This window comes from Brachyistius frenatus, unplaced genomic scaffold (genome assembly GCF_029030835.1).
Source record: "Brachyistius frenatus isolate BFR_SWC_R1_liver_20210118 unplaced genomic scaffold, ASM2903083v1 Contig_23, whole genome shotgun sequence".
Taxonomy (NCBI): domain Eukaryota; kingdom Metazoa; phylum Chordata; class Actinopteri; family Embiotocidae; genus Brachyistius; species Brachyistius frenatus.
The window spans coordinates 3,811,873-3,835,993 of NW_027210622.1; the positions used below are offsets into that span (position 1 = coordinate 3,811,873).

Sequence of the window (24,121 nt, forward strand, 5' to 3'; positions counted from 1 at the left end):
CAAGTTTTATGTCCTGCTTTCTCTCTAACATTTGTTTAACAGTGGAGAGTTAAACTTGTGAACATGACACTGACCAAAGTCAACAGTCCTGATTATTGCTTGTTGTTTTTCTTGTAGGCTGATGAAATGCCTGACCTCCCCACTCAGACAGTGACAGAAGAAAAGTACACGGATGAAAATGGACACATAGTTGTCAAAAAGGTAAAGCAAGATTTTCTCTGAGTTCTAATGCACACATTACATGACAGTTTTTAAAACTCCTTAATGTCTTTGTTTTAAACCTACAGTACATGTGTGTACTCGTGTAAGGTATCTTTGGAAAGCTAAGATTCTTGTGAATTAATTGATGTAAACCATTTCAAAATATAATCATCACACCTTTGTCACCACCGCTGAACATGCAAACAATTACAAAACTAATCCTAACCTGCCCCTGCTCTGAAACAGACTGCTGGTTGACTTTTTTATTAAAGTTTACTAATATTAAATATGTCATGTCCAAATTATGCATACTATAGATAGATTTATATTCTGAAGATTTTACAGAGGTTTGTTCATATCATTCATACCTTAATCTATATATTATATATGCTAACATTTTGTGAATTTAGGAGAAATCTACAGATGCAAACACACAAAATGTTGTAAAATAAAAACCTACACGTGTATTGTGGAAGTTTTCTCTCCACTATTCTGAAAGGACACATGTTATGTGTAATGTTTAGTAGTATTTGGAAGAAGCATCAAATAGGATGGTCATCAATTTTACTGTTTTAGCTCAGCACAGGCATCATCATTGTGGAGAGGCACAGCACAAAACACATGATGTCACTTCCTGACTTCCACCTATGCTGCTCTAACTCACCGCGCCACCTTGTGGTATAATGCAGACAGAACCATTACTAACTGAACACAACATTATGGAAGCAAAATAACCCCAAATCTCAAAACTGATTAGCACAACAGTGAAAAAATGTTTTTGCCCACAGTGTCACGTTTTTTAGGGCTACATGGTTCTAAATTGTACTTTCACAGAAAAATGTATACAATTTCTAGTTAACTTTCTCCAGGGGGAGTAATCAAAATATAGCTGTTGTTCGTAAAGTGGCTAAACAAATGAAAATTCCCTTCTTTGGAACAAAAATTTTAAAATTGCAGTATTCTTAGAAGGCCAGGCAGTTCATAGAGTTACAAAGTCCTGCTACTGAAAAACTGTGTGACCAGAAAGACTAATGAACAAGAATTTTACAAACATCCCAAGTTCTCGGCTCATATATGTGTCGATGAAAAGAGCGAGAGGAATGGGCACCATCCTCTCAGCATACATACCAACATTGAGTCAAGGAAATTATATACAGTATGAGGAATGGAGAAAGTATGGCTCTATAATAGTTATTTATCTCCTTACATGAATGGTTCTTTTCCTAAAGGTCTTTGATCACATTATCTTGTTCAGGTTACCCGAAAAATTATTCGCAAGTGTGTTTCCGCGGATGGTGTGGAGCGTGAAGAGATGTTATTTGAAGGAGCTCCTCAGGGGTCCATCTCTGTGGCGGAGGGAGATGGGTACTCCAAGGTCATGAAGCGGACTATACTGAAGAGTGAGGGAGACCACACAGAGGTGTGTGTCGCTGCGTTATGTGTGTGTCTATTATCGTAGCATTAAAATGATCCTTTTAACAGAAAATAACCAATACACTGGCATTCATATTGATAGTTGGATATAAAGTAAGATTAAATTAACTAATAACTTTTAACTCTGACCTAGGTAACATTTGCTGAATGTGAGGGTTTCTCATCGTCAAGGCAAGAGACAACTGATGGTCGTGAGGTCAGTCACACAGAAAGGACAACAGTGGTGGAGGGTGAAAGGACAATGACACACCAGGGTGATCCGTCTTTGGCCTCTGACCTCCCATCAGCCCAAGATGACTTCAAACAGGTTTGTAATAACCTCAACACCATTATTCCTGAACCCAGATTTAGCAGATTGCATATGTCACAATACATTGTATTTGACAACGAAATGTGCAAATAGGCATTTGATGATATTACTGGACCATCATATTTATTCACCAAAGTTCATCAACATACTGTTGCTAAACTACAGTCCTTGTGCAGATAACCATGCATATGCATATGGAGAGGTACTAAGCCTCCGGTTTCTGTGTTCATAATTAAATGAGTCCAAACTAAGTGAATACTGTTTTCTCCTTCTCATGCCACCAGGCACTTGGTTATTTAAGTAATTGTGGCAGAACCGAACTCCCTCATGTGGTAGAGAGAGAGACTGTCAAAGAGGATGGAACTGTGGTCAGGAGGTGTGTGTGTGTGTGTGTGTGTGTGTGTGTGTGTGTGTGTGTGTGTGTGTGTGTGTGTGTGTGTGTGTGTGTGTGTGTGTGTGTGTGTGTGTGTGTGTGTGTGTGTGTGTGTGTGTGTGTGTGTGTGTGCTCCAGTGCCTGTTTGATTGTGGGGGATTTTTTTGTATCCCAGTGGAGACTTTAACCTGAGTGCACACTAACCCATGAAAACTCGTGTCACCATGGGGGGGGGGGAATTAAGTTCCCCATGGTGAAGTCTGCTTTTGAGGGTTAAGATTTGGTTTTAGGGTTGGGGTTGGATTGGTGTTAAACCTTGAAACTGGGTTAGAGTAATGCACTTGGTCAATGAGTGTCAGTGAAACAAGACCGTGTGTGTGTGTGTGTGTGTGTGTGTGTGTGTGTGTGTGTGTGTGTGTGTGTGTGTGTGTGTGTGTGTGTGTGTGTGTGTGTGTGTGTGTGTGTGTGTGTGTATTTTCAGTGTTAATTTAAAAAATGTCCTTCATGTTATTAGTTTATTAAATTTCTTAATATTCAGTAATGCTTCCTAATGTTGCTGTTGTTCGTTTAGTTTAAACATGTTCATATTCTTAACCAATCAGAGAGGTACAGTACACAAAGATTCAACTCGATAGGAGTTTATAATTTTGTTATTTAGGAGACAACAGTTTTTAAATGTAATGTCTGCTATATTTTTTTGTGTGAGGAATAAAATAATTGACCATTTGTTTTCCGGTGCCCTCAGTTAGAAAAGTTATTGTCACACTATTCAGTGGATTCAGTAAACCTTAGTTCTATTAATCACATTCTGTTATTGCTTTTGCGTACCATTGTGTACTGAGAGCACTCAGAGCAGACAGATATAATGACACAAACGTAGTTATGAGTAAAAATTCAGTAGGTGCTTGTGCGTAGAAAACAACCAGTTAAATAAAAGGAAAAGGAAATCAAAGAAAATCCTTCAATAAATAACAGGACAAACATAGGTGCACTTTCCACATTGAGCATGGAATCATATGCTACTGCCTTCACCGTCCCATTTTTAAATCATAATATTTAGGTTTTCTGCACCTACAAAGTGTGAAATTGTTGTGCATGGGATCCTAATTAAATGCTGGATTGACAAAGCATGTGTGGTTTCTTTCTTTTCCATAACATATCTTATAACATCACTTCTTTTAATTTCCAGTTAGCCACAGGTGCATTTTCTGAAAATAACTGAACAGTCCTCCTCTATTTCCACTCCCTACTTGCTCCAATTATTAGGGCCCACGTGCGTAAAGGCTGCACGCTCAGACGAACAGTGGTGAAGAGAGATGGGCAGCACAAACAGGTCCTTAAAGAGCAAGTGGACAACCCCAGAAAAAGGTCCAAACCCCGTGATCTCCAGCAGCATCTCCACCAGCTCTTTCACCGCTACTATGAAGAAGAAAAGGAGGAAAGTGATGAGGACGAAGAGGAGGTGGAAGAGTAGAAAAAAACGAGTAACACTCCCCCCCCCCACACTCCCTGGCTTTGCCCATGCTAAAGTCTCTGCTAATCCTATGCATTAGCCACATGCAATCCCAGTGTGCATCACGGCACCTCAAAGCTACCACAGTCTTCCCATTTAAGTCCTGGAAGATGACCTTTTGTTCCCAGTTTTCTTCCCTGGCTGGTATAATGTATTCATGATTTTCTTTCCATGTTCTGATGTTGTTTTTCCTTTTTTGTGACCAAAGAAAGCCTTCTGTTGTTTTCCTGATTCATTTTACTTTCCATTTCAGAGTTTTCTGATGTTTTTGTCTTGTGATAGATTTAACAACAACAACAACAAAGAAAAAAATGAAAATAGAGGAACACTTATCACACCAACTCACAAACCTCCAGAAGGTAAAGAAAAATGTACCTACAAAATACTGGTACTGCTCTCTGAGTAGGTGCTTGGACTGAAAGACAATATTTCACATTGCACTGCCTCTCACAACCAGAGTTTCTCAGATATTCATCCTGAAAACAAACTCTCACTCACTGTACTAGCCTCTCTGCTTTTTTGATTCAGGTGTTCAAGATGTCACAAACAGAAAATCAGACTGTATCGACACTGAATTTAACTGCTGCTGTTGTGTTTCGTGTAGACTATGTGTAATCTGTCTTTGGGAATTATATATTATCTATAATCTAAACATTACTGACATCTGTAGCCTAGGAATTAATAATCACTCGTGAAGTAGAACAGGCATGACTAATCAACATCTGTCAGTTTGATCGTAGCTTTGACTGCTTGGTCGTTCTGTGGATTGTCCTTCTGCCTTTCTTTCCCTTCTGTCTGTGTCTTTCTTTCTTTCTTTCTTTCTTGTTATATTATTTGGTTATTTGGGCTTGATTCATGTTGTATGGATGTTGAATGTGTGTGCATAAAGCTGGACTGTAGCTACTGTACGAGTTCAATACTGCATTGACCACTGGTTTAAGGGGAATATTGTCCGAATTATCTTTTAGGCAATTTTAAACTGGTTTGAATATGTCTTATTAAGTTTATTTTTTGATTTTGTTTAGGACAGAACTTTATTTCATTTTTGATGTATTAAGAAATCTGTCAGAATTTGCCTCTGGGGGAAAAAAAATCCTCACAGCTGTTCTGAGACATATTTGGGGTGAGGTGAGGTGTTCAGGCATTTTATTTCATGTAAAGCTTTATCAGTTTATCTCTTGAAGCAAATGTGTGATATGTTTGTGTGTGAGCGAGTCTGCGTGTGTAGAGTGTGCGTCATTTTCTGTCAGCAAAGAAACAAAATGTTTATTTTACACAGATCGCATTTGCACTCCTGAATGTCAGAAGGGAACGCCTCCATGCTTTTTGTGCACAGGATATGAGGTACAGTATATCTTAGCCACAGGGATCGTTTGTCTCATTTTGGAGGGACAGGCAATACATACAAGATAATGAAACACTGGACACATGCGTAATGAGGCAGGTTGAGAGCTTAACTATACAGCTATCCACAGCTCTGAGCATCGCTACTGTATGTATCTACAACATGTAATGTATTTCTTTCACTATCACTGTTTACTTTGTGATTTAGGAAAAAGTAAAATGCAAATTAGTGAAAGTTCACTGTGACTGGTATGCTTTTAATTTGAAGAATCCGCATCCCTTTTCTGTGATGATGACAGTTATATACATATACAATGCATATATAAATATCTATGAGGGCATGTGTTACTGTATCAAAATTCAAAAAGACAAAAATAAAAATGGCTGCAGTGTATCTATGGCTCATAGAGAATAAAAGTCTACAAATGTAAAGTGTTGCATCTGGTTACGTCTTATGAAATTGTCAAATAGTTTTTTTCTTGTCAACATCCAATAACATCAGTGCTACAATGTATTTAAAAAAGACTTACATAAAACATAGGGTGAATGTTTTTTGGTTTTTTTTTTTAATCTACAAACTTCTTCTCTGACCACTGAACACAAGAGAAGCAGGGCCCCTGCTGGACATCAGGAGTAGCCCAAGAGGAATTATAGCAGCACATTCATGTTAAATAACAAATAATAATGTTTAATAATATAATTGAATAACCAAGATTACATAACTCAGCCTCACTGTTGCAATACATTTAATGCCAAGCAAGCGAGGTCAACCTTTCTAGAAGGCTGTAAAAGCTGCTTGGAAAGAAATGTCACTATACATGAACAAAGAAACTACCATGACGGTTAGGGGGAGGACAGACATTTCTGGAGTGAAATCCACCATTCTGGAGGACATGCAGTCAAGGAACTATCTGATGGCTAGTGTGGTGGAAACAGGTTAACAAATCTACATGTTGACCTTCTCATTCAGTATTCTAAAAATCGAACTTTATTTGTTGTTCCTAAGCATTTAAGACGTGTTGTTGCTTTCACTGTTCACATAAGCATATTTTACATATATAATGATGACCAGAAGATGGACCCGCTTATTCAAAAAAATTTAACAAAAACAGTGTACTAACTGAGATCAATGACAATCCAATCTTTGTGCTTAACCCTCAAAATATATTTGAATAGCTTAGACAATTCCGTTTATTATATATATCATAATTACTGTAATTATCTATCCAATAAAAAATATGTTCTTGAAAATAAAAATCAACAATCTTACCCTAGGGAGTCCAACTGGTGGTTTTAGGTGGTTAAATTTTCCTTTGCTTGACAGCACTTCCTGTCAGACTAATATATAATGGCTGTGAGTTTAAAGAGTGTATTAAGATAGAACAACAGTCACAAAGAATCAATAATTTACTTAAAGTCTCAAACACACAACAGCACCTCTCTTCCATCTCTGCACTAGTGGAAAACAAATAATCAACCAGCAATACAAAACAAATTAAAGCTCATTCTTTATCACACCTTTTAGTTGATTTATTTACTTCTTAAACATGTTAAGCCATCCATTGCCATGCTGGCAACAGGTACACACCATATAGGGAGTGGTGCATTGCATTGACATCATACGTTTTGTCAAAAGAAATGTTTATCTTATTTTCCCCTTAAAAAAAGAAGAGACAAACCAATTGAAAAGAGCAAACAGTAGGGATGACGAAGACACCGTCATTGTCCTGCAGCGGTAGGGACCACTGGCTATCAGAAGCATTGATCGTCAAGGAAGACATCCCAACATTTATTACAATCTCTCTTCACTTTCCTGTTACCATCCTCCTGTCTGACTGCAACTTTTTTCAATCTACTGCTTTAATGACCCTTCCAGATTTATTAGTCCAACAATCAGGTGAGGTCTAGTGTCTCCCTCTTCATCATCTGCACCTTATCTATTAAACTGGTAAGTAACACACTGGTATGACAAGAATAAAATGACAACAGAAACCCTGCATACAGTCATACAATACAAGTACGAACATGAAAAATTAGCTTTTCTTCTAATTTTTATACAAAAATGTCAGGGATGTTCCGGCAACCACGAGTTTATTTTGTTTCCTTTTCGATATGAGATTTTGATATTTGCCCTGGGATGTCAACCATAACAGTGTTATTGTTTTTACAACACTTCCATGATACTGGAGGACATTATAAACATTTGGGACAGGACTGATGCACAACATTAACAAATGCAAACAAACAAGTCATTGATAGACAAATCAAACAGAAGATATTATAGTTTCATATGATCTTACTCACAATAACACCCCCCTCCCCCCCAACCATGCACTACACAATAGTCTTGAATTTTCATATATTACATATATGCTACATTCTCTTATTTCTTATTTCACTGATATGAAGGCAAACATATCTCAATGCAAAGTGTAAGCTGCTCCGCTTTTCTTTACATTTAAATTAGTACTATAGGTTGAAATCTGACAATTTAAACAGTATGACTTAGCTCATAGCAAACATAAATGTAGCTCATAAACTGAGTTTTACGTAAACTTTTAAGTCCTCTGATAGCAAGAATAGCAATTTCAATGTTTGTTTTTGTACTTTTTCTTTTTATCAACAATCACAATGTATATACATCACCAGAACTAAAGCAAGCTCAATTTTAACATTCTGATCTTCCAAATGTTTTTGAATTGCACACACATAAATACACATAAAAATACAGAACTAATTTTTGGGAGAGGTTACAGTAGTAGATTTTTAAACATCTCTAGTTCATATTTAAAATGCATACCAAAACATCTTAAAAAACAAACAAAAAAAATGTTCTCAATATGCTTTGTTTCGTAATGTCCAAATACGGTGTGCAGCCACCCGGTGGTGGTTTCGAATGATGTCCATTAATAAAATGCCATAACAGTAAAATGTAATAATACTTGTGTCCTGTGCGATGTCATATCCTTATAGAAGGGTCAAAGGTCAAAGAGCAGTCATGGGCTGGCTAGTTGACTGCCCCACTAGATTTGCAGATGGGATTTCTTTTTTTTTCTTTTTTCTTTTTCGACCACGCGTTGATATTCCATTAACTGCAAAAAGAGAGAGAGAATAAATATGTGAATCTACACTGACGGGGAACACAGAGCACCAAAAGAAATTATCAGATCAGCATGATATTTTTCCACGAAACATTAGGACAAGTGATAGCACGAAAAGCCCAGGCGTTAATAATGTCACAAAAGATGTCTGGCACAGTACCGTTATGGAAACAGCTCAGTGCCATTTCTTACAGGTAATGGCCCTGGAAGATCTACAGCCCACTCATACAGGTATTTTGAAATGCAGTGTCTTTTTAACCTTTCCAAAGTAAAGACATAATGCGTGTTCGTGCAATTTAAGCCCTTTCACTGGCTCTTGTTTTCAGTAAGTCAGCAGGAAACATAAAAAAAAAAAAATAAAAATTTAAAAACTCAACTTTTATTGTTAGCATTGTCGTACACTAAATAGCTACAGCTAATTTCAATCAGCAGTTGTCATTTGAATTGAGTTGGTTTGAAGGTATTTGGGTGTTAATGTAATCCCTTTCCACAATGTAAACTGAATTAAATGCCATGCCAGAATGAAAAGCTTGGAAGAAAGAGTAACTAAGGAGGTTGGGCTTTGCTAACTGTCAATTGCATCACAATAACATGCAAAGAAATCTGTGCTTTCTTTGGTTTTTATTCAGTTGCACCTTTGACCAATCACTGATGGTTAGATGTACCCAGAAGCAGAGGTTCCTGATCATTTGTTGACCTGAGTGGGGGCTATAGGAACTGTGGTTACACATGTGAAACACTGTTGTGAAGCTTGAAGCTCTTATTTTGACTCTGATTAGGAAGTAGTGTTACATTTACTCAGAGTGAATCAGAAAAGAAATCCCACTGTATTCAACAACTTTTTGGCAACTAAATCTGTCTCGTTTTTCACCAAGCAGAGGGATCAGACAAAACTAATCTCAAACTGTTATTTAAATTAAATGCTGAATGTACGTGCTTTCCTGGTATAAATACTAATAAAATGCTGTGGTGACTTCTTTGTCATTTTCTGCTTAATAATTCAAGACCTATTTCATATTTAATATGTAATAGTGCAGTTAAAAAAGTGGCAACAGCCCACAGTTTGGTCCATCAGCCTTCTTGTTATTGTCACGTTATCACCTCTGCTGAACTGGGCCAGGGGAGGTGACGCATGCTAATAATAGTAAGTCGTATGAGGGTACCACACTATGGCTAGACGTAAACATAAAGAAGTTGAATAAAGCTCCAAGACCCTCTTGTATTAATAACATACATCAAACCTGTATGTATTACTTTATTTCTCAAAAGAGTGAAATTGTGTGTATGGCATGGCTGGGACACTTCCAGTGAGGAGAGAAAATGCAGAATAGACTAATTTTGCAGTTAGTTTCATGTTGAAACTTCATTTTAATTTAAATTAAATTCATAAAAACTAGAAATTAATGAATTTGCTTATTTTAAAGAATTATTATCACATGAACTAAGCTTTGTAGGTCATGGGCCACAGCACATGCACCCTCTATTGATTCGCTGCCACTGCCCAGAAGTGTGCCGTGTTGCCCCTGTAAACACACCAACAGTGACGACACAGTGCGCTGACCACACCCTGGAGCACACCTCTGCATCACTGTAGTAAGCTAAACCCTTCGAGTTTGGCAAAGAAAAGATCTCTATCTGTTGTTGGGTTTCTCTTTAATCAGGGTCTCTGCTGTGTGGTTCTTACTGTCTCTTACTGTGAGGGGATGCTGGGCGAGCCAGAGCGATGGAAGTGAATGTTCTGCCACTTTCCATCACGGCGGTGCCACACACGGGTCTCCTCGGACTGCATGGTGCGAGGCATGCCACTGCCATCCATGTACTGGGTCAGCCGAATGTAGGCAATACATGCTGCATTTTCCCCAATAAGGTGTACATGTGGGTTCAGGAGGATGGTGTGCACCGGCTTGTTCCCTTTGGACAGTGCTGCAATCGAGAGACAGAAATCAGAGAGAGCGAATGTCACGTATTTAATGAATGTTCTGGAATATTATTTTCTTACTGTCCACTCTGGGTTTGCTAACAATTGTTACATGTTATGTTAATTTAATACAGCTGCATAGATGTTCAAAAATAAAACACTGATTCTTCCTTGAAACACTGATTGACGTGAAAACAGAGGAACTGAAGTCTCCATATGTTGATGTTGGATAGTGGACAAGCACCGGCTTGCCAAGTGATTGAGGTTTCTGGGACATATCTGGTTTATCTGAACTATTTTTACACAGACAGAGAACATTCTGCCATTTATAGCATTCATTATTCATTCGTGATTTTTTTTTTTTTTGCTCCAAGGTTAGTCCATGCCCTTGTAGTATTGCAGCAAACATTAGCTGTAAACTGACAGGATTTAATATTGATATACAGTAGAACAAACAATTCACGCATCAAACCAGCCAATGCCCTATTCAGGCTTTCTTTCAGCAACAGTTCCCCTTTGGCTATGATGGGGATTTTCCTTATTTTCAGTTCTTTTTTTCTTTCATTATATATTGTTTTAATGCTGGCAATTCATTTGAAGCTATGAAACAGATATCTGTGCAGACGTTTAGGTATCTAGTCTGTGCATTATGTGTTTGTCTCCATGATTCCTGCCTTTTGAGTTACCATTAAGTTCCTTCCACACCTGCTTCCAATCAACTGAGACTTGCCTCCACAGCTGCTGCTTATCAGTATGTCTGACCCGTTAGTGTTATTGTCTGTTACTGTAAACTGTAGGTTTTTGATTTTCTAACTAAAAACAACAGAATCAGAGCTGTCCAGCAAAGCCCTCTTGTAAACTCTGTGTGACTTTAGTTGTATAATTCTAAGTTCTTGGCAATGACGATCAACAGGATGTTCTCCGTAACTTTATTCATTTTGTGATAAACAATTTGTGCATTGGAGTAGGAAGAATTCAGCACATTGTGCCAATGTAAGCAAGGATGTTTTGATTTATTCTTTCAGTTGAGAATCTGCAGAGCAGCTAGAAAATCTTCAACCAACTGATTTGAACAATATTCCTTCCAAGAGCCAAATTCTCTTTTCCCATGTTTAATTTGGGTACAGTGCCAGCTGGCTCCAGCAAGTTTTGGAGCAAACTCAGACCAATGGCTTGTACAAATTCTAACTGCTGTGGATAACAGTGGCATCAGCAAGAATTTTAAATGATGACAAATTCGCTTCCAACTTCACAAATCTGTTGGTACTCTGCTCTATCTGGCAATTTATTTGTTCTGTTGCAAAATGTGGAACTTTTAGGCCAATTTTTAGCTTAGGGTGGACAAAAAACTGCTAAAATAATGATCTTCAACTCACCATTTTCAAAATAAAAGCGGTGGAAGTCATGTCCTTCCACCAGGTTTCCCAAGGCCTCAGGCTCAAAGGAAGTCAAACCAGGATCACAAATCTTCCTGTTACACCGAAAAGAAAAAAAAAAGACAACAGAATCAGCAACAGGAGCAAGCAAACCATTATATCTAATTATATATTTGTGTATTAAAAGAGGAAACTTACGCATAGGCCTCAAAGTCTCCGTTGTTGATGGACTCTATCAGCTGCTCGGTCACTTTAATAATTTCCTGTTTGCGAGCTACAACACAAAATTACAGAACATCATCATCTTAACTGACGTAAAAAATGGCATTATTAGTTAATTTCAGGCAAATGTTGGTCTGAGTGCAGATAACAAAAATCTAACATCAAATCAGCTTCAAATGGGTTCTAGTCTACCAACTGGCAGGATTTCAACATTATTAGAAATGTGAGGCGCTCAAAAAAAGTATTTCAGTTTTTGGGATATTTCATGTCTGAATGACAAAACAAGAAGAAAGCCTCCCATGACTAATAGTGATATCAGGCAGGAAAATGCAGGATGACAATTTCTTTCAACCAACAAAGCTCAAGATGAACAAAGACAAACCAATGCTCAGATGCAAGTATTTGCTACAAAAGCACTTCTAACTAAGTAATATTGACAGTTACCTTTATTGTTATTGGTGCAGGCTGGGGGATATTAAAAAAAAAAAGTACTTAATTTGTGCAACAAAAGACATGTTAAATAATAAATGAAAGAAATATTGTTTGTAAATTAGTCCTTAAACTTAATTTCCTTCACAGACAAAAACTACAATACTGTGTGCCTGTATATGAGTAAATGTGTATATGAGTCAGCTCTTTACTATATGAGACCGTGTTTGATTAAGTCATAAAAGAAAGCAAATGGAGGAGTGAGAAGAGCACAACACAAATATACAGGAGGGCATCTTCTTTAAATACAGAAGAATAAATCAGAGGAAAAGAACAAATATTTTGGGTCATAAACAAAGATTTAATTTCACTGGAGAAGGGTTGGTAAGCGTAGTACAGGGAGCAACAATCTCAAACCACAGATGATTTGTCAAAGCCAAGGAAATGATCTGAACATTAGGAGTGTGGAATTTGAGGCACTTTACACAGAGATCACTATCCTATAGTGATGACTGGGTAACATGAGGAAAACAAAACAGGGCATCTCCCCCATATCGGAGGAACTTACTCTGAATGGAGGTGGTGGGAGTCTGTCTTGAGTCAGACATCTGTGAGGAACGGCTCTTAGAACTCAACATACTGTTCACTAAGCTGCCCAGACAAAGGGCTGACATAGGTGGCATGGATAGGTGTGTGATTGGGTGTCAAGTGTGCGTGTTGGGTGGGGGTTGTAACAAAGACAAAAAATTTATGGCAGGATAGGAGTTAGGAAAAAAAATTATATTCTCAACAAAACACAAGAAAGGGAAGGAAAAAAGTAGAAAGGGTAAAGATTTAATAATACTGAAAACATAAAATGATATGCATAAAAAAGTAGTAGTAGTTAACTTGGTATTAACTGAATTGCAAAACAGAATAAGAACAAAAATACAGAGGAATTATCAATTTGGTTGTCAATGATGAGGACTGACTGTTGTAACCATTCAGTGTAGGTGAGAGCTGTAACTAAGAAACACAGACCAAAAAAATACATGTGTTTCCTACCTTTTACATCTTCGTCCTCAATGGTGGTGTTGGCACTCTCAATGGACTCCTGAAAAAGAATGGCATACAGCTTGTGTACATGTAATGCATGCATCTATAATAATACAGTATAATTTACTGTATATTTCTTATAAAATGTTGTGCCTTTATTGTCCAATATAGCCGTAAGGAAATAAGAGGAGGGAGGAATGAGATGCAACAAGGTCCTCGGCTGGGCTTAAACCAGAGGTGTTGCAAGTATAGGGTCAGGGTAAACCCTTAAACCCTGAGGTCAATAGGATAAACATCATTTATAAACAATTCATGAAAAATAAATGTAAAAAAACAGCATACAGTGGGGACTGCTCCAGTTCCTAGAGGGGGACAGTATTGCTGTTAACTATTATAAAGAGTGAAACTGCCTGGAGCAAACAGTTTTGATAGTATGTGCAACAACCAGGGAAAAGGGTGGTTTTGTTGTTGTACCTTGTTTCCATCCACAGGGTTGTGGATCACGGTTGTCTGTGGTTCCTACAACGAGAACAAATGACAGAACTTGTAGGAAAAACTTCTTCTTTTTTTTTTTAAAGCATGAAGGCACAGACACTGTGAAAGATGTGTTTGTGTTTATTTTCAAAATTTGAAGGTTAAAAAGTGGTTTAACCACTTTTGTTGATCTGATTTTTACCTATCTATCTGTCTGTCTGTCACAACACCAAAAAAATAAAGCCTTCTTCAACTGCCAGTGTCTATTTGTTTTTCATTCTTTGTGCTTTTATCTCTCTGCCTGAAAGGTATTGTTGATTTTGTGTGTGTGTGTGTGTGTGTGTGTGTGTGTGTGTGTGTGTGTGTGTGTGTGTGTGTGTGTGTGTGTGTGTGTGTGTGTGTGTGTGTGTGTGTGTGTGTGTGTGTGTGTGTTGTGTGTGTGTGTGTGTGTGTCTGATCTTCTCTCATCAGCCCTCACCAGTGTCCTGCCTTGGTAATCAGATGTCTGGGCTTTTGTGGAATCGATCCTGATGACCAGCTCAGTCCTTCTAATCACTCACCCAGATTACGCTAGATTATAACATAAGCAGCCTCTCATGTGTGTGTGTGTGTGTGTGTGTGTGTGTGTGTGTGTGTGTGTGTGTGTGTGTGTGTGTGTGTGTGTGTGTGTGTGTGTGTGTGTGTGTGTGTGTGTGTGTGTGTGTGTGTGTGTGTGTGTGTGTGTGTGTGCAGGATGATGGAGAGTGAAAGGAGGATAGAGAGAGAAGGAGACAGATGTCATGTGCCTGTGTTCATGCGTAATCAACTTGACAGCAAATGGGGAGACAGAAAGCCTTTGACATCATGCAGAGCAGCCGTCATGTGGCCTGACGTCGACAGCCAGTCAGCAGACACCATGCACAAGCCAATCAGCAACGGCCCAGGAGCCAGAATCCTCACAGTCCTCACAGCCATGCACAGACAGACCATGTCAGCTACAAATCCTAAATAATACATATGTACACTTTTGTTTTTGTTTATTTGTTGTTGGGGGGGGAGGTTAGGAAGGGAGAGGGGGTTACTTGATAGGTAAAACTGATATAAGTAAAGTACATTTAATGACATGAAGGGAATTCATGCATGGTATAAGTGTGTAAAGAGAAAGAAGAGAGGAGGTGGCTCATGAAGAGGGCAAAGAGACAGGAAGTGTAAGGGGAGTTGAGGTAAAGGTTGCCGTAACCACAATTTTAGAACCACCCAATCCCAACATGAGTGTGTAAAGGCTTCTTGCTTTAACCCAACAGTAACATCCAGCAAATCTAACCTAGCCAAGCTCTAAATACCCCATGCATGCTCTGCTAAATCAGATGAATGAATGCATCAATCTGAATTATGAATATCTCTCATGGTTAGCTGTATCAAATGTTCTGGAGCTAAGATATGCTGCGTAGTCACAAAAGCTTTTACACACTGTTTCATTCAGGGATAGCCTAACATTGAGCTAGACATCCGTTTCACCCCACGTTACTGTTTTTTTCAATATCCTCACGCAGCTGCTAAAGAATTGAAATCCTATCGAGCAAGGTTAAGATCAGAAAAAATTATCTGACCTTGTGGAAAGGGTGAACCTGTGCCTCCTCCACCACCGTGGGATGTGAGGTAGGAAGGTTTAGATGTTTTGTGAATGAAGGTGTGGGTGTAGATGAGACTGTGTGGGTATACCAGTGCAGGGGCAGGGCCAGTATCTTTAGGACTGGTCACTGTGTTGGCTTTGTTGTTGACCTGCAGGGGGCAGTGTAGAGGGAACATGACACACATATGCACTTTTCAGACACTCTTGCACTAGCACACACACACACACACACACACACACACACAAACTCTCCCTCTCTTTCTAGGCTACCATCCATTCCAGAGTGATCATCCCAACTCATGTGTCCCAAAGATCTGATGTTACTGAGTGTTACATTGTCACTAACCAAGACCAAATTATGGAAGCTGTGTATCTTACAAAGGAAACTTTATAACAGTACCTTTCAAAAGTGGACCTGGGGTCCCACTTCTCTACATGTTTAAAATGTCTCCCCTCTCCAACACACCTGATTCTAATTATTACTAGTCATTAGGGTTGTCATTAAGTTCTGCAGAAGCCTGATAACAACCAATTTGTTTGAATAGAATGTGCTGGGGAACTGAAAAATATAAAACATGGAGCAGAGGGTCCCCAGGAACAAGATTGAGAAACTGTATTATAAGATGTAAAGAAGGTTGAAAGCTGAGGAAATAGCTGAGGGTAGAGAAAAAATATCAGAAATATTTGAAGAGAATCTATGTTCCTAAAATCTAAAAAGGTAACACATTTGGATTGAATTCTAAACTACATTTGGGAGAAGACAGAAGAGGTTGTTAGTGACGACATGGTGGTCAGGAGATATCAGTTTAAATGTATTGTTGACCGCCCTTCCTGTCAGATAAAATATTTAAATGTAAGAAAACAAAATTTCGCCAACCACTTTTGAAACAGGCGCTCCATCAACGTAGATCTTTCCAAACTATTTATCCGTATCCATTGAAGTAGTCCAGAAACAAATACTTTCATCATGACCTTTTGGTGGCAGTGCAGGCATGCATAGGTCCAACCTTTTACTCAAGGACTAAAACAAAATAAATCTTAATAGAAATATGTGGGTAAGTTTGTCATTTTCACAAAATTAATACAACTGGCTATGTATGTAATTATGGAAATCTACACAAGATCATGTGTTTTGTCTGGTAACACAAATTCAGAAGGACATTTTGCACTGGTATTTTGTAGATTCATATGATTTTCCCATCTCCACAAAACCAACTATACAGCCAAAACTTCCCACCACAGATGTATCCCCTCATTTCTTACTATAAACCCTGCATTTTTTTTTTTTTTTATTGTCATTTTTAAATTAGATGGGATGACATTGAGGAATAAACTCCCTGAAATGGATTTCGTAGCGTGATATAAGAGAAAGACCCAAACACAGTGACACTGATTCAAATCATGTATGCAGAGGTCCAATCTCAAATCAACACTCACATTTATGAAAAAACAGCCACACAGAATTAGATAGCCACAACAAACTTCTAACAATGTCTCAAAACTGTCCCATGTGTGCGCCTCTGCATCAGGTGTTGGACTTCAGATTGGGCCTCAAACACACAAAGAAACTAGGATAGAGCACAACAGGGGCCCTACTGTAATGATTATGGAAAATATGAAACATTGTAAATTCAGGAAATACAGACAGGATAAGAAACTAAAGAGCCCAGTAATTTAAAAGAGGATGATGAAACTAGTAATATAACTCAAATACAATCAATGTGGTCTGCTGTGCCAAAAAAATAACTGGACATCCAGCTAAGAAAATAACAACCATTTCCCACAGCTTGGAGTGACTGTCCCTGAATGATGATGTTAAAAATGCACAATACAACTACATAATAATCAAAAAGGCTTCTCAGACACCAAACGTTTCAACCAAATAATGCAAGTAACAAAGCATTTTCTTTGTTGTGCAAAGAAGCTCACCTTAACGCCGTCTGTCTTCTTGTTCAGCAAACTTTTGGCTGCTGTAGAAAGATAGAAAGAGATGACACTTCAGCATGTGAGTACACAAACAGGTACCTGAGCCTGAGGCTCCACTAACATGCAGCAAGCATATCAATCCACTGTGCTTATCTTCAAACTCCAGTTGCAAAATCCAACTGCAAGGTCCATAATGCAATGCAACGAATGACTGAATAACATCGCCATTTAAACAAGGTTGTTGTCCTTCTACATACTAACTCACATGTGAGGGGCTGAAGGGTGGGTGGTTAATTGTTTGTATATTTAGCAAGTAATGAACAAGATGATCTTAAAACCTTTAACAGACCCACACAACATTCTTAAGTTGACATTTGCACAAAAACACATGCATTTAACCACGAGCACCCACGCATACAATCCCCACCACTCTTCTCTCTATTCTAATGGTATAAAGAATACAAATACTAAAATGCTGTATCCTTGTGTAAATTTCATTCCCAATTTATATCAGTGCTTTTGCATTTGTGGAGTTCAATATTGCTCTTTCAAATACCAAAAACTTTATCTTCATGCATCTGTGATTGATTATTTTTTTTTAAAAGAGCAAGAAAGCCTGAGCATCACAATTGGGGCCATTAGTTGGGGGCCAATCTAACATATTTCCCTATCATTTCAAATATCTTACCTCAAATGGATACCACAATCCAAACAAAAAAAAGGAAAGGAAATTGAAAAAGGAAGAAAATGATGAATAAAAAGAGACAAAAATGCACTAATGCATTTCACTGTACAATGAAAAGAGAGCATGGGCTAGTAAAAGCCAGAGAAATCAGAGATAGGTCAAACCAAATACGTGCAAAATAGCATGACAAAGTGCAAAATAGAGATAGAGTGGTAGAACAACAGCTAGAGAGATAAAAGGAGATGACGCTGTTTACCAGTGGCATCTTTGTGCCAAGATCAACTTTGGTCTATACAGAAACTGATCGAAACGATTCCAAAGATGTGACAAAAGCCTCTGTTCATTTTTTTTGCGGTTATTTTTACTAAAAAAAATTTACCCACTTTGTAGTGCCTCAAAAATAGAAGATGCACTTTTCATAGAGCACCTTATCCAAACTACCTTAAATTTTAAAAGATTAAAATAGTTTCAACTGTCAGCATTTTCAAGAAAATTGTTTCTAGTTTATAAGATGTAATTGGGGAACCAGGCCATAGACACCAGGCTGAGAGAGACATACCTGAGAAGTTTCTTGTGACCAGCAAAGTGGTCAATATGGCTCCCTGCAGTTATGGAAAAGAAGGGAAGAAGAAGGAAATGAGGATGGCCGAAAAGAAGGAAGAAAAAGAAAGGAAGATTGATTATAAGGTTGCAGCAAGAAAAGCGAAGCACAGCAAAAGGGCAACGTGAAAGTTTTAGAGAACAAGTCATCATTTCGAAGTTAAACTGAGGAGTATTGAGTGAGGAAGACAGAGAGGGGGAGAGAAACATGACTGGATGGATTGTTCTGTATAAATAGAAATGTGAAGGATTGCCAGAAGTCTCACCTTGAGTTTCCTCCTGGCATTGAATTTCTTCAGGCACTCCACAGTCTCCTGCCTGTGCATCATGGAAGCTACAGTAGACCGTTGCTGTAGGAAAAAGATGAAAGGATTAGCCAGGAATGGAAACAATGGGTGGGAGGAATGTATGGATGTGCAGGTGCGGGCAATGCAACTGTGTGGGGTTATGTGTGTTCATGGAAGCTCGATAATGTAGCATTTATGCAATCTGTTACCTATGGTAGTTTGTCAATATCCATGTGTGGGTCTGTATTTTTGTCTGAATCTGTTCCTGTGCATTTCTGTTTGTGTGTATGTGTGTTTGTGGCACATACGCAGATCCAGGGGTGTTTGAGGGCCTCTGTGGCAGTGATGCGTTTACTGGGGTTGATGGTGAGCATCTTGTTAATCAGATCTTTGGCCTCAGGAGTTACAGTGTCCCACTCTGGGGATGGGAACTGTCAAAAAACAAGAAAGTGTCAAACACTTATTACAGAGACACAGCTAAAAAAGGACAATATAAAGCCTTTTGGATATTCTTATGTAGCAAGGCAAAGGAGGAGGAAAGAAGGACATGTAAAAACATTAGTGAACAGGCTGAAAATTAATAAAACAGCCATTCTCTGAAGGAAAGAGAGAACCAAAAATAGAGTAAATCTGTGTATTCATGATTGTATGTGTGTTTGAGGACTAAAACATTTTATCTGAACATTAATTTCTCAAAAGGTGATACCCCAGGTGGAGGAATTTAGCAGGCAAGACCAACAACTCAGGTAATGTATACATCTTATTCCACCGTTTTACATTTAAAACAGAGTTAATTTTTTTTTCATCTGCAAGGTTGTACACAAAAAGGTTTCTGTTTAAACTTTTAAGAACTGATTTATTTCAGATGAGATTAACATTTGTTTTCTCCAATATGTCATGAGGATCAGTATAATTAGAGGTCCATTTTCATATCAGTGAGGAAAAAAATCTGTAATCATCTCTCCAGGTTCAACTAGAATTACAGCCTTGCAGTTGTATGCCTCCCCCAACTAGTCAAGATGCAGTTTAAAGACTCATATGTGTGTAAAAAATTTGAAGGAATTTGGCCAATAAAGTTGATTCTGAACATAAAGTTCAAGCCGTCACAGACTGTGTTTCACATAATGATGATGCCGCACAGAAGCTACAAAATCTACAAAAGATGTCGTCAGTTTATCATTTTATCCTATTAGACATTTCCAAACGTTACCATAACTAATATGAATTCCTAAGTCATGGCCACAATTGTGTTTTGTAAGGTCTCAGTGATTGAAACAATTTACATCCCATTTTTTGTCTGTTTGAACTTAATTTTCTTTTTCAGTCCTGTGCACTGTGTGCAAACTTACATCATAGGCCCCAGCCTTGATTTGTTGGTAGAGACGGTGTTGATCCTCATCCCAGAAGGGAGGGTAACCCACCAACAGGATGTACAAGATCACACCTGAAAGGAAGTGACATGCAAAGCTGAGATGTGTACGCAGCAAATACCACTACAATGTAGTAGCACTTTACACTGATACAGCCGATATTATTCACTAACAACATAAGGTTTACTGGGTTAAGACTTTACAAAACACTCAAAACTGCAGTTTTGGTACAAAATACTCTCCTTCACACACCTGACCAGGTAAGACAAGGCCAAAGACTGAGATTTTAGGTCCAGCATCAAATTGATTCAAACAGTTGAAGTGAGAGGATTTGAATTATTTTTTTACCACAGGCCCACATGTCCACTGGTTTTCCATACGGGTCTTTCCTCAAAACTTCTGGAGACAAGTAGCCTGGGGTGCCGGCAAAACCTGGAGGAGTAATATGAAGGAAGGGAGGAGACGTGGAATGGTAGGCGAGAGTGGGCAATTAGGTGACTTGGCTGTTTGCTGGCTTTCTAAATGAGTGTTCGACTGACTGATTGGCTGCTGGATTGAACAACTGTTTGAGGTAGAAAAAAATGAATGGATGAATACTCACCAAACCATGCCTGCTGGTCCCCCTGTACCTCGATAGCCAGCCCAAAGTCAGCCAACTTGACCGCCGCCCCCTTCAGCTTACTGGCCAATAGAAGGTTCTCAGGCTGGGGGGGGCGGAGTCAAACAGGTTAGAGGTGAGAGGTCACACGCTCTGGGAACAAGTTGCCCACAGACACAGATCTAAAATCAGATTAGCCAAACCAAATCCTAATCGAAACCATTAGGGGTTAACGACACTAAACTGCTCTTAAATCAGTGTCTGAAGCAACGCCCTTTCTGCCACACAAATGACAGAGAAACAAAAATGTGCATGGGACCAAATCTCTACGTGACCACAGACATTTTTCAAGCTGGAGCCGTGGACTTGCTCCCTGAGCCTCATGGATTCAGAGGGAGTGACTTGGCAGTAGACATGATGCGCTCGTCAACATGAACACTAAACCACTGTTAAAATCCATGAGTGGGAACAAAGTGCACACTGCAGGGAGAAAGATACAGGGGGAAGGTGTGGTGTAACAGGAGACGTGGGTGTAAAATCAAGTGACTCAGCCATATAAGTGAAGCGACAAACACACTGCGCACAAACACAGTTTACCACAGTCATAAATATATGCAAGCCCAAAGCATGCACACACGCACATGGACACAGGTGCAGAAAGGTCTCTGCTAACCTAAGGCCAGTTAGACAGTGTGCTCTAATGAATAATACATTTCGTAACATTTAGGGCCTCTAAACACAGACTGCCTGTGAGCAGCCAGTTTACGGCAGACGTATGACTCAACAGGACACAGACACTAACTGACAACCGGACACATCTACATAATGATTTACATCATGGTGAATAAATCCTCTGATTATTAAGCATATGAAAACTGGAAATCTCTTCAGAAAACGACATCTCCCCTAATAAAGTCAACAGATTGGAAATATCATAAAATACCCAGGGCTATTCTGGCCATATTCAAGAGAGCTTTCTTTCCTCTACATCAAAATGCTGGTGGGAAGCTCGGAGAATACACACTACCATTAGAATATTCATGACCTTTAAAAATCTTCCACATCTCAACATCATTTTTAAATAATTATGCAAATGATGATCATTCCTGAGCTTCACCACTGCACACTCACAAAAATACTAGCATGCTCACTGCAACATCAGGATAGTGTTAGAAGAGGATCCTTATTCCGGAAATTGGCAGGAAGGGTATTGAACCAAGAATAACTGATGAGCTCAACAACAGTTGATATAACAATAGAGAAGAAAAGAAGCAGGAGAGGTAGGTGTCTGCAATTTGGTAGGTCTGAGTCATACTCCGGCAAACCAAAATTGCAGCAAATTTTAAAGCTGAGGTTAAGGTCATCTCAGCTTTATTAGCTGTCCAGAGCTTTTATCGCCTCTCCAAGGAAGAATGGGAGACTGGGACAAAGAATCTGTATAATGGCATGATGTTTCCTCTCAGATGAGAAAACAAATTTCATCTTTATTTCATCAAACAAACTATAAAACAAGTGAAACCTATGATGCAAAGGTAAGGATGGACTCAGTATTTTCTGAATGTTGATTTCCGTCAGCACTGGGGCTTGGGGGTTTTTCCAGAAGGGTTGCACCAACGGCTGTGGTCATACAAACCTTCAGGTCCCTGTGAACGATCCCATTAACATGGCAGTGATGGACACTCTCCAGGATCTGCTGTATGCAGTGGCTGAGGGCAGGACAGGGATGAACAAGTGCAGGGTTGTGATGGAACGAATGGAGGGAGAGACAGAAGAGCAAGGAAGATAGCGTAGAGGAAAAAGAAGTGAGGGGAAATAATGGAGGATAAGAGAAGAAGAAACAATTTCATTACAATGTATTTTAGTTGTTCCTCATTAGGCTTCTCTGTTTGGTTTACATATGATATTGAGTAACATGATGTCAAGTCATTTTTCACAAGATTTAATGTAATAAATTATATAGCAACACCAAAGCTAGACAACATTCATGACAAGAAAACACAGTTACACACACACACTCCCTTCTTTTCTCTCTCTCTCTCTCTGTCTGTCTCTCTCTGGGGAGGCAGTATTTCAGTATAAAGCTGGCAGTGTAAGGTAGGCTGTGTATGATTAATACTGCAGGCTTTATGTCATTAATCACCTTTATAAATAACTCTATGAGAAGCCTCAGAGACAAGGCAGCTGTATCACACCTCTGAGACAACCATATGTGAGCCACACAAATATACACGCACGTACAGTATATACACACATACACTTGTTCTCTCCAGTTACAGACAGAGATGCATAATGGCTGCTTTGCTCAGCAGTGAGTGTGTGTGTGGGTGTGTGTTACCTGGCATCAGCCTCACTGTAGTACTCCCTGGCTACTATGTCCTCGAACAGCTCTCCGCCTGTCACCCTTCGGGGAGACAGAAATAATATTAGTTTGCACATGATTCTCTCTTGATTCAAAACTGAAACAGAATCATTCATTGTACTTTACATGTAATCGATCCTACACAGATACCGCATGTTTTCACAGACATCCCGTATAGTTAGAATACATCTATGAAAATGTAGCTTAAGCTAGTTACTTGTAAGCAGTGAACATGTTTGTTTCTATAAAAATGTACAGAGGGTGTAAAAGTAGTTGTTTCTTTGCTAGAGTTTAGTGTATGTGTGTACATATGTTAATAAGGTTCGTATTGGCCCATGCACACACACACACAGGAGAGGGGATGGGTTAGAAGCTGATTGCACCAGGTCTTCATGATTTCAAACTTTATCTATTTATGATTTTCACGAGGGGGTTGATGCATCACTGCCTTAAAATGGGCAGCCGCACCACACAAACATTTTTTTTTTAGTATTTTCAGCCAGTAACAACCAGGTTTAACAGTTGAAGAGTTAATATGGAATATGTTTGACAAATCTGACTTTGCATTTCTTAATGCAGTTTAATGATGACATGAACCGTATATATTTAAAATGACATTATATTACAAAATAGCACCTAATAACACCAGACATATTAACATCAGCTCGGTTACCTCAAATATACATCTCCCTGCAAACTACATTCACACAGCTAGGTTCACTGTGAAACATATTTCTTTGTGAATGTAGAATGTAGAGGCAAAGTGCCAGAAATATCTACGTTTACAAATAACAACAGTTACATTTAATGTATCAGTTGGCCCCTGAAAACTGTTATTGTTGGTTTTTATGTTACAGCTATGATGCTACTTCCTGTTTAAATAGTTGATTAATGTTAATTGGATGGTGCTACAAATGTTTCCAAAAATCTATTTACACATTACTCAAGTCTTAA

The 24,121-nt window shown here is 38.7% G+C and overlaps 2 protein-coding genes across 14 annotated transcripts in view; one reads left to right on the forward strand and one right to left on the reverse strand.

The window, feature by feature from the left end:
* LOC138620312 (ankyrin-3-like) overlaps positions 1 to 5,415 on the forward strand; it is a 69,174-nt gene extending 63,759 nt beyond the window's left edge. Inside the window, exons 46-50 of the mRNA XM_069697401.1 lie at positions 118 to 201; positions 1,457 to 1,621; positions 1,769 to 1,942; positions 2,230 to 2,321; positions 3,585 to 5,415. Of these exons, the coding sequence (XP_069553502.1) occupies positions 118 to 201; positions 1,457 to 1,621; positions 1,769 to 1,942; positions 2,230 to 2,321; positions 3,585 to 3,792 (723 nt within the window). The 3' untranslated portion in view covers positions 3,793 to 5,415. The remainder of the gene's footprint in view (positions 1 to 117; positions 202 to 1,456; positions 1,622 to 1,768; positions 1,943 to 2,229; positions 2,322 to 3,584) is intronic.
* Positions 5,416 to 6,569: 1,154 nt separating this feature from the next.
* Positions 6,570 to 24,121, reverse strand: part of camk2d2 (calcium/calmodulin-dependent protein kinase (CaM kinase) II delta 2) — a 37,357-nt gene continuing 19,805 nt past the window's right edge. Inside the window, exons 5-21 of one of the 13 annotated variants that reach the window (XM_069697432.1) lie at positions 23,144 to 23,209; positions 22,442 to 22,514; positions 20,812 to 20,914; positions 20,559 to 20,642; positions 20,190 to 20,284; positions 19,149 to 19,271; positions 18,820 to 18,903; positions 18,513 to 18,555; positions 17,272 to 17,309; positions 15,432 to 15,491; positions 13,731 to 13,775; positions 13,266 to 13,314; positions 12,237 to 12,257; positions 11,769 to 11,844; positions 11,571 to 11,665; positions 9,971 to 10,199; positions 6,570 to 8,267 (exon numbers count right to left, since the gene is read on the reverse strand). In XM_069697432.1, the coding sequence (XP_069553533.1) occupies positions 8,264 to 8,267; positions 9,971 to 10,199; positions 11,571 to 11,665; positions 11,769 to 11,844; positions 12,237 to 12,257; positions 13,266 to 13,314; positions 13,731 to 13,775; positions 15,432 to 15,491; positions 17,272 to 17,309; positions 18,513 to 18,555; positions 18,820 to 18,903; positions 19,149 to 19,271; positions 20,190 to 20,284; positions 20,559 to 20,642; positions 20,812 to 20,914; positions 22,442 to 22,514; positions 23,144 to 23,209 (1,288 nt within the window). In that variant the 3' untranslated portion in view covers positions 6,570 to 8,263. Of the gene's footprint in view, positions 8,268 to 9,960; positions 10,200 to 11,570; positions 11,666 to 11,768; positions 11,845 to 12,236; positions 12,258 to 13,265; positions 13,315 to 13,730; positions 13,776 to 15,431; positions 15,492 to 17,271; positions 17,313 to 18,512; positions 18,556 to 18,819; positions 18,904 to 19,148; positions 19,272 to 20,189; positions 20,285 to 20,558; positions 20,643 to 20,811; positions 20,915 to 22,441; positions 22,515 to 23,143; positions 23,210 to 24,121 lie in introns of all 13 variants that reach the window. The other 12 variants (XM_069697430.1, XM_069697431.1, XM_069697438.1 and 9 more) reach the window with 12 other exon arrangements.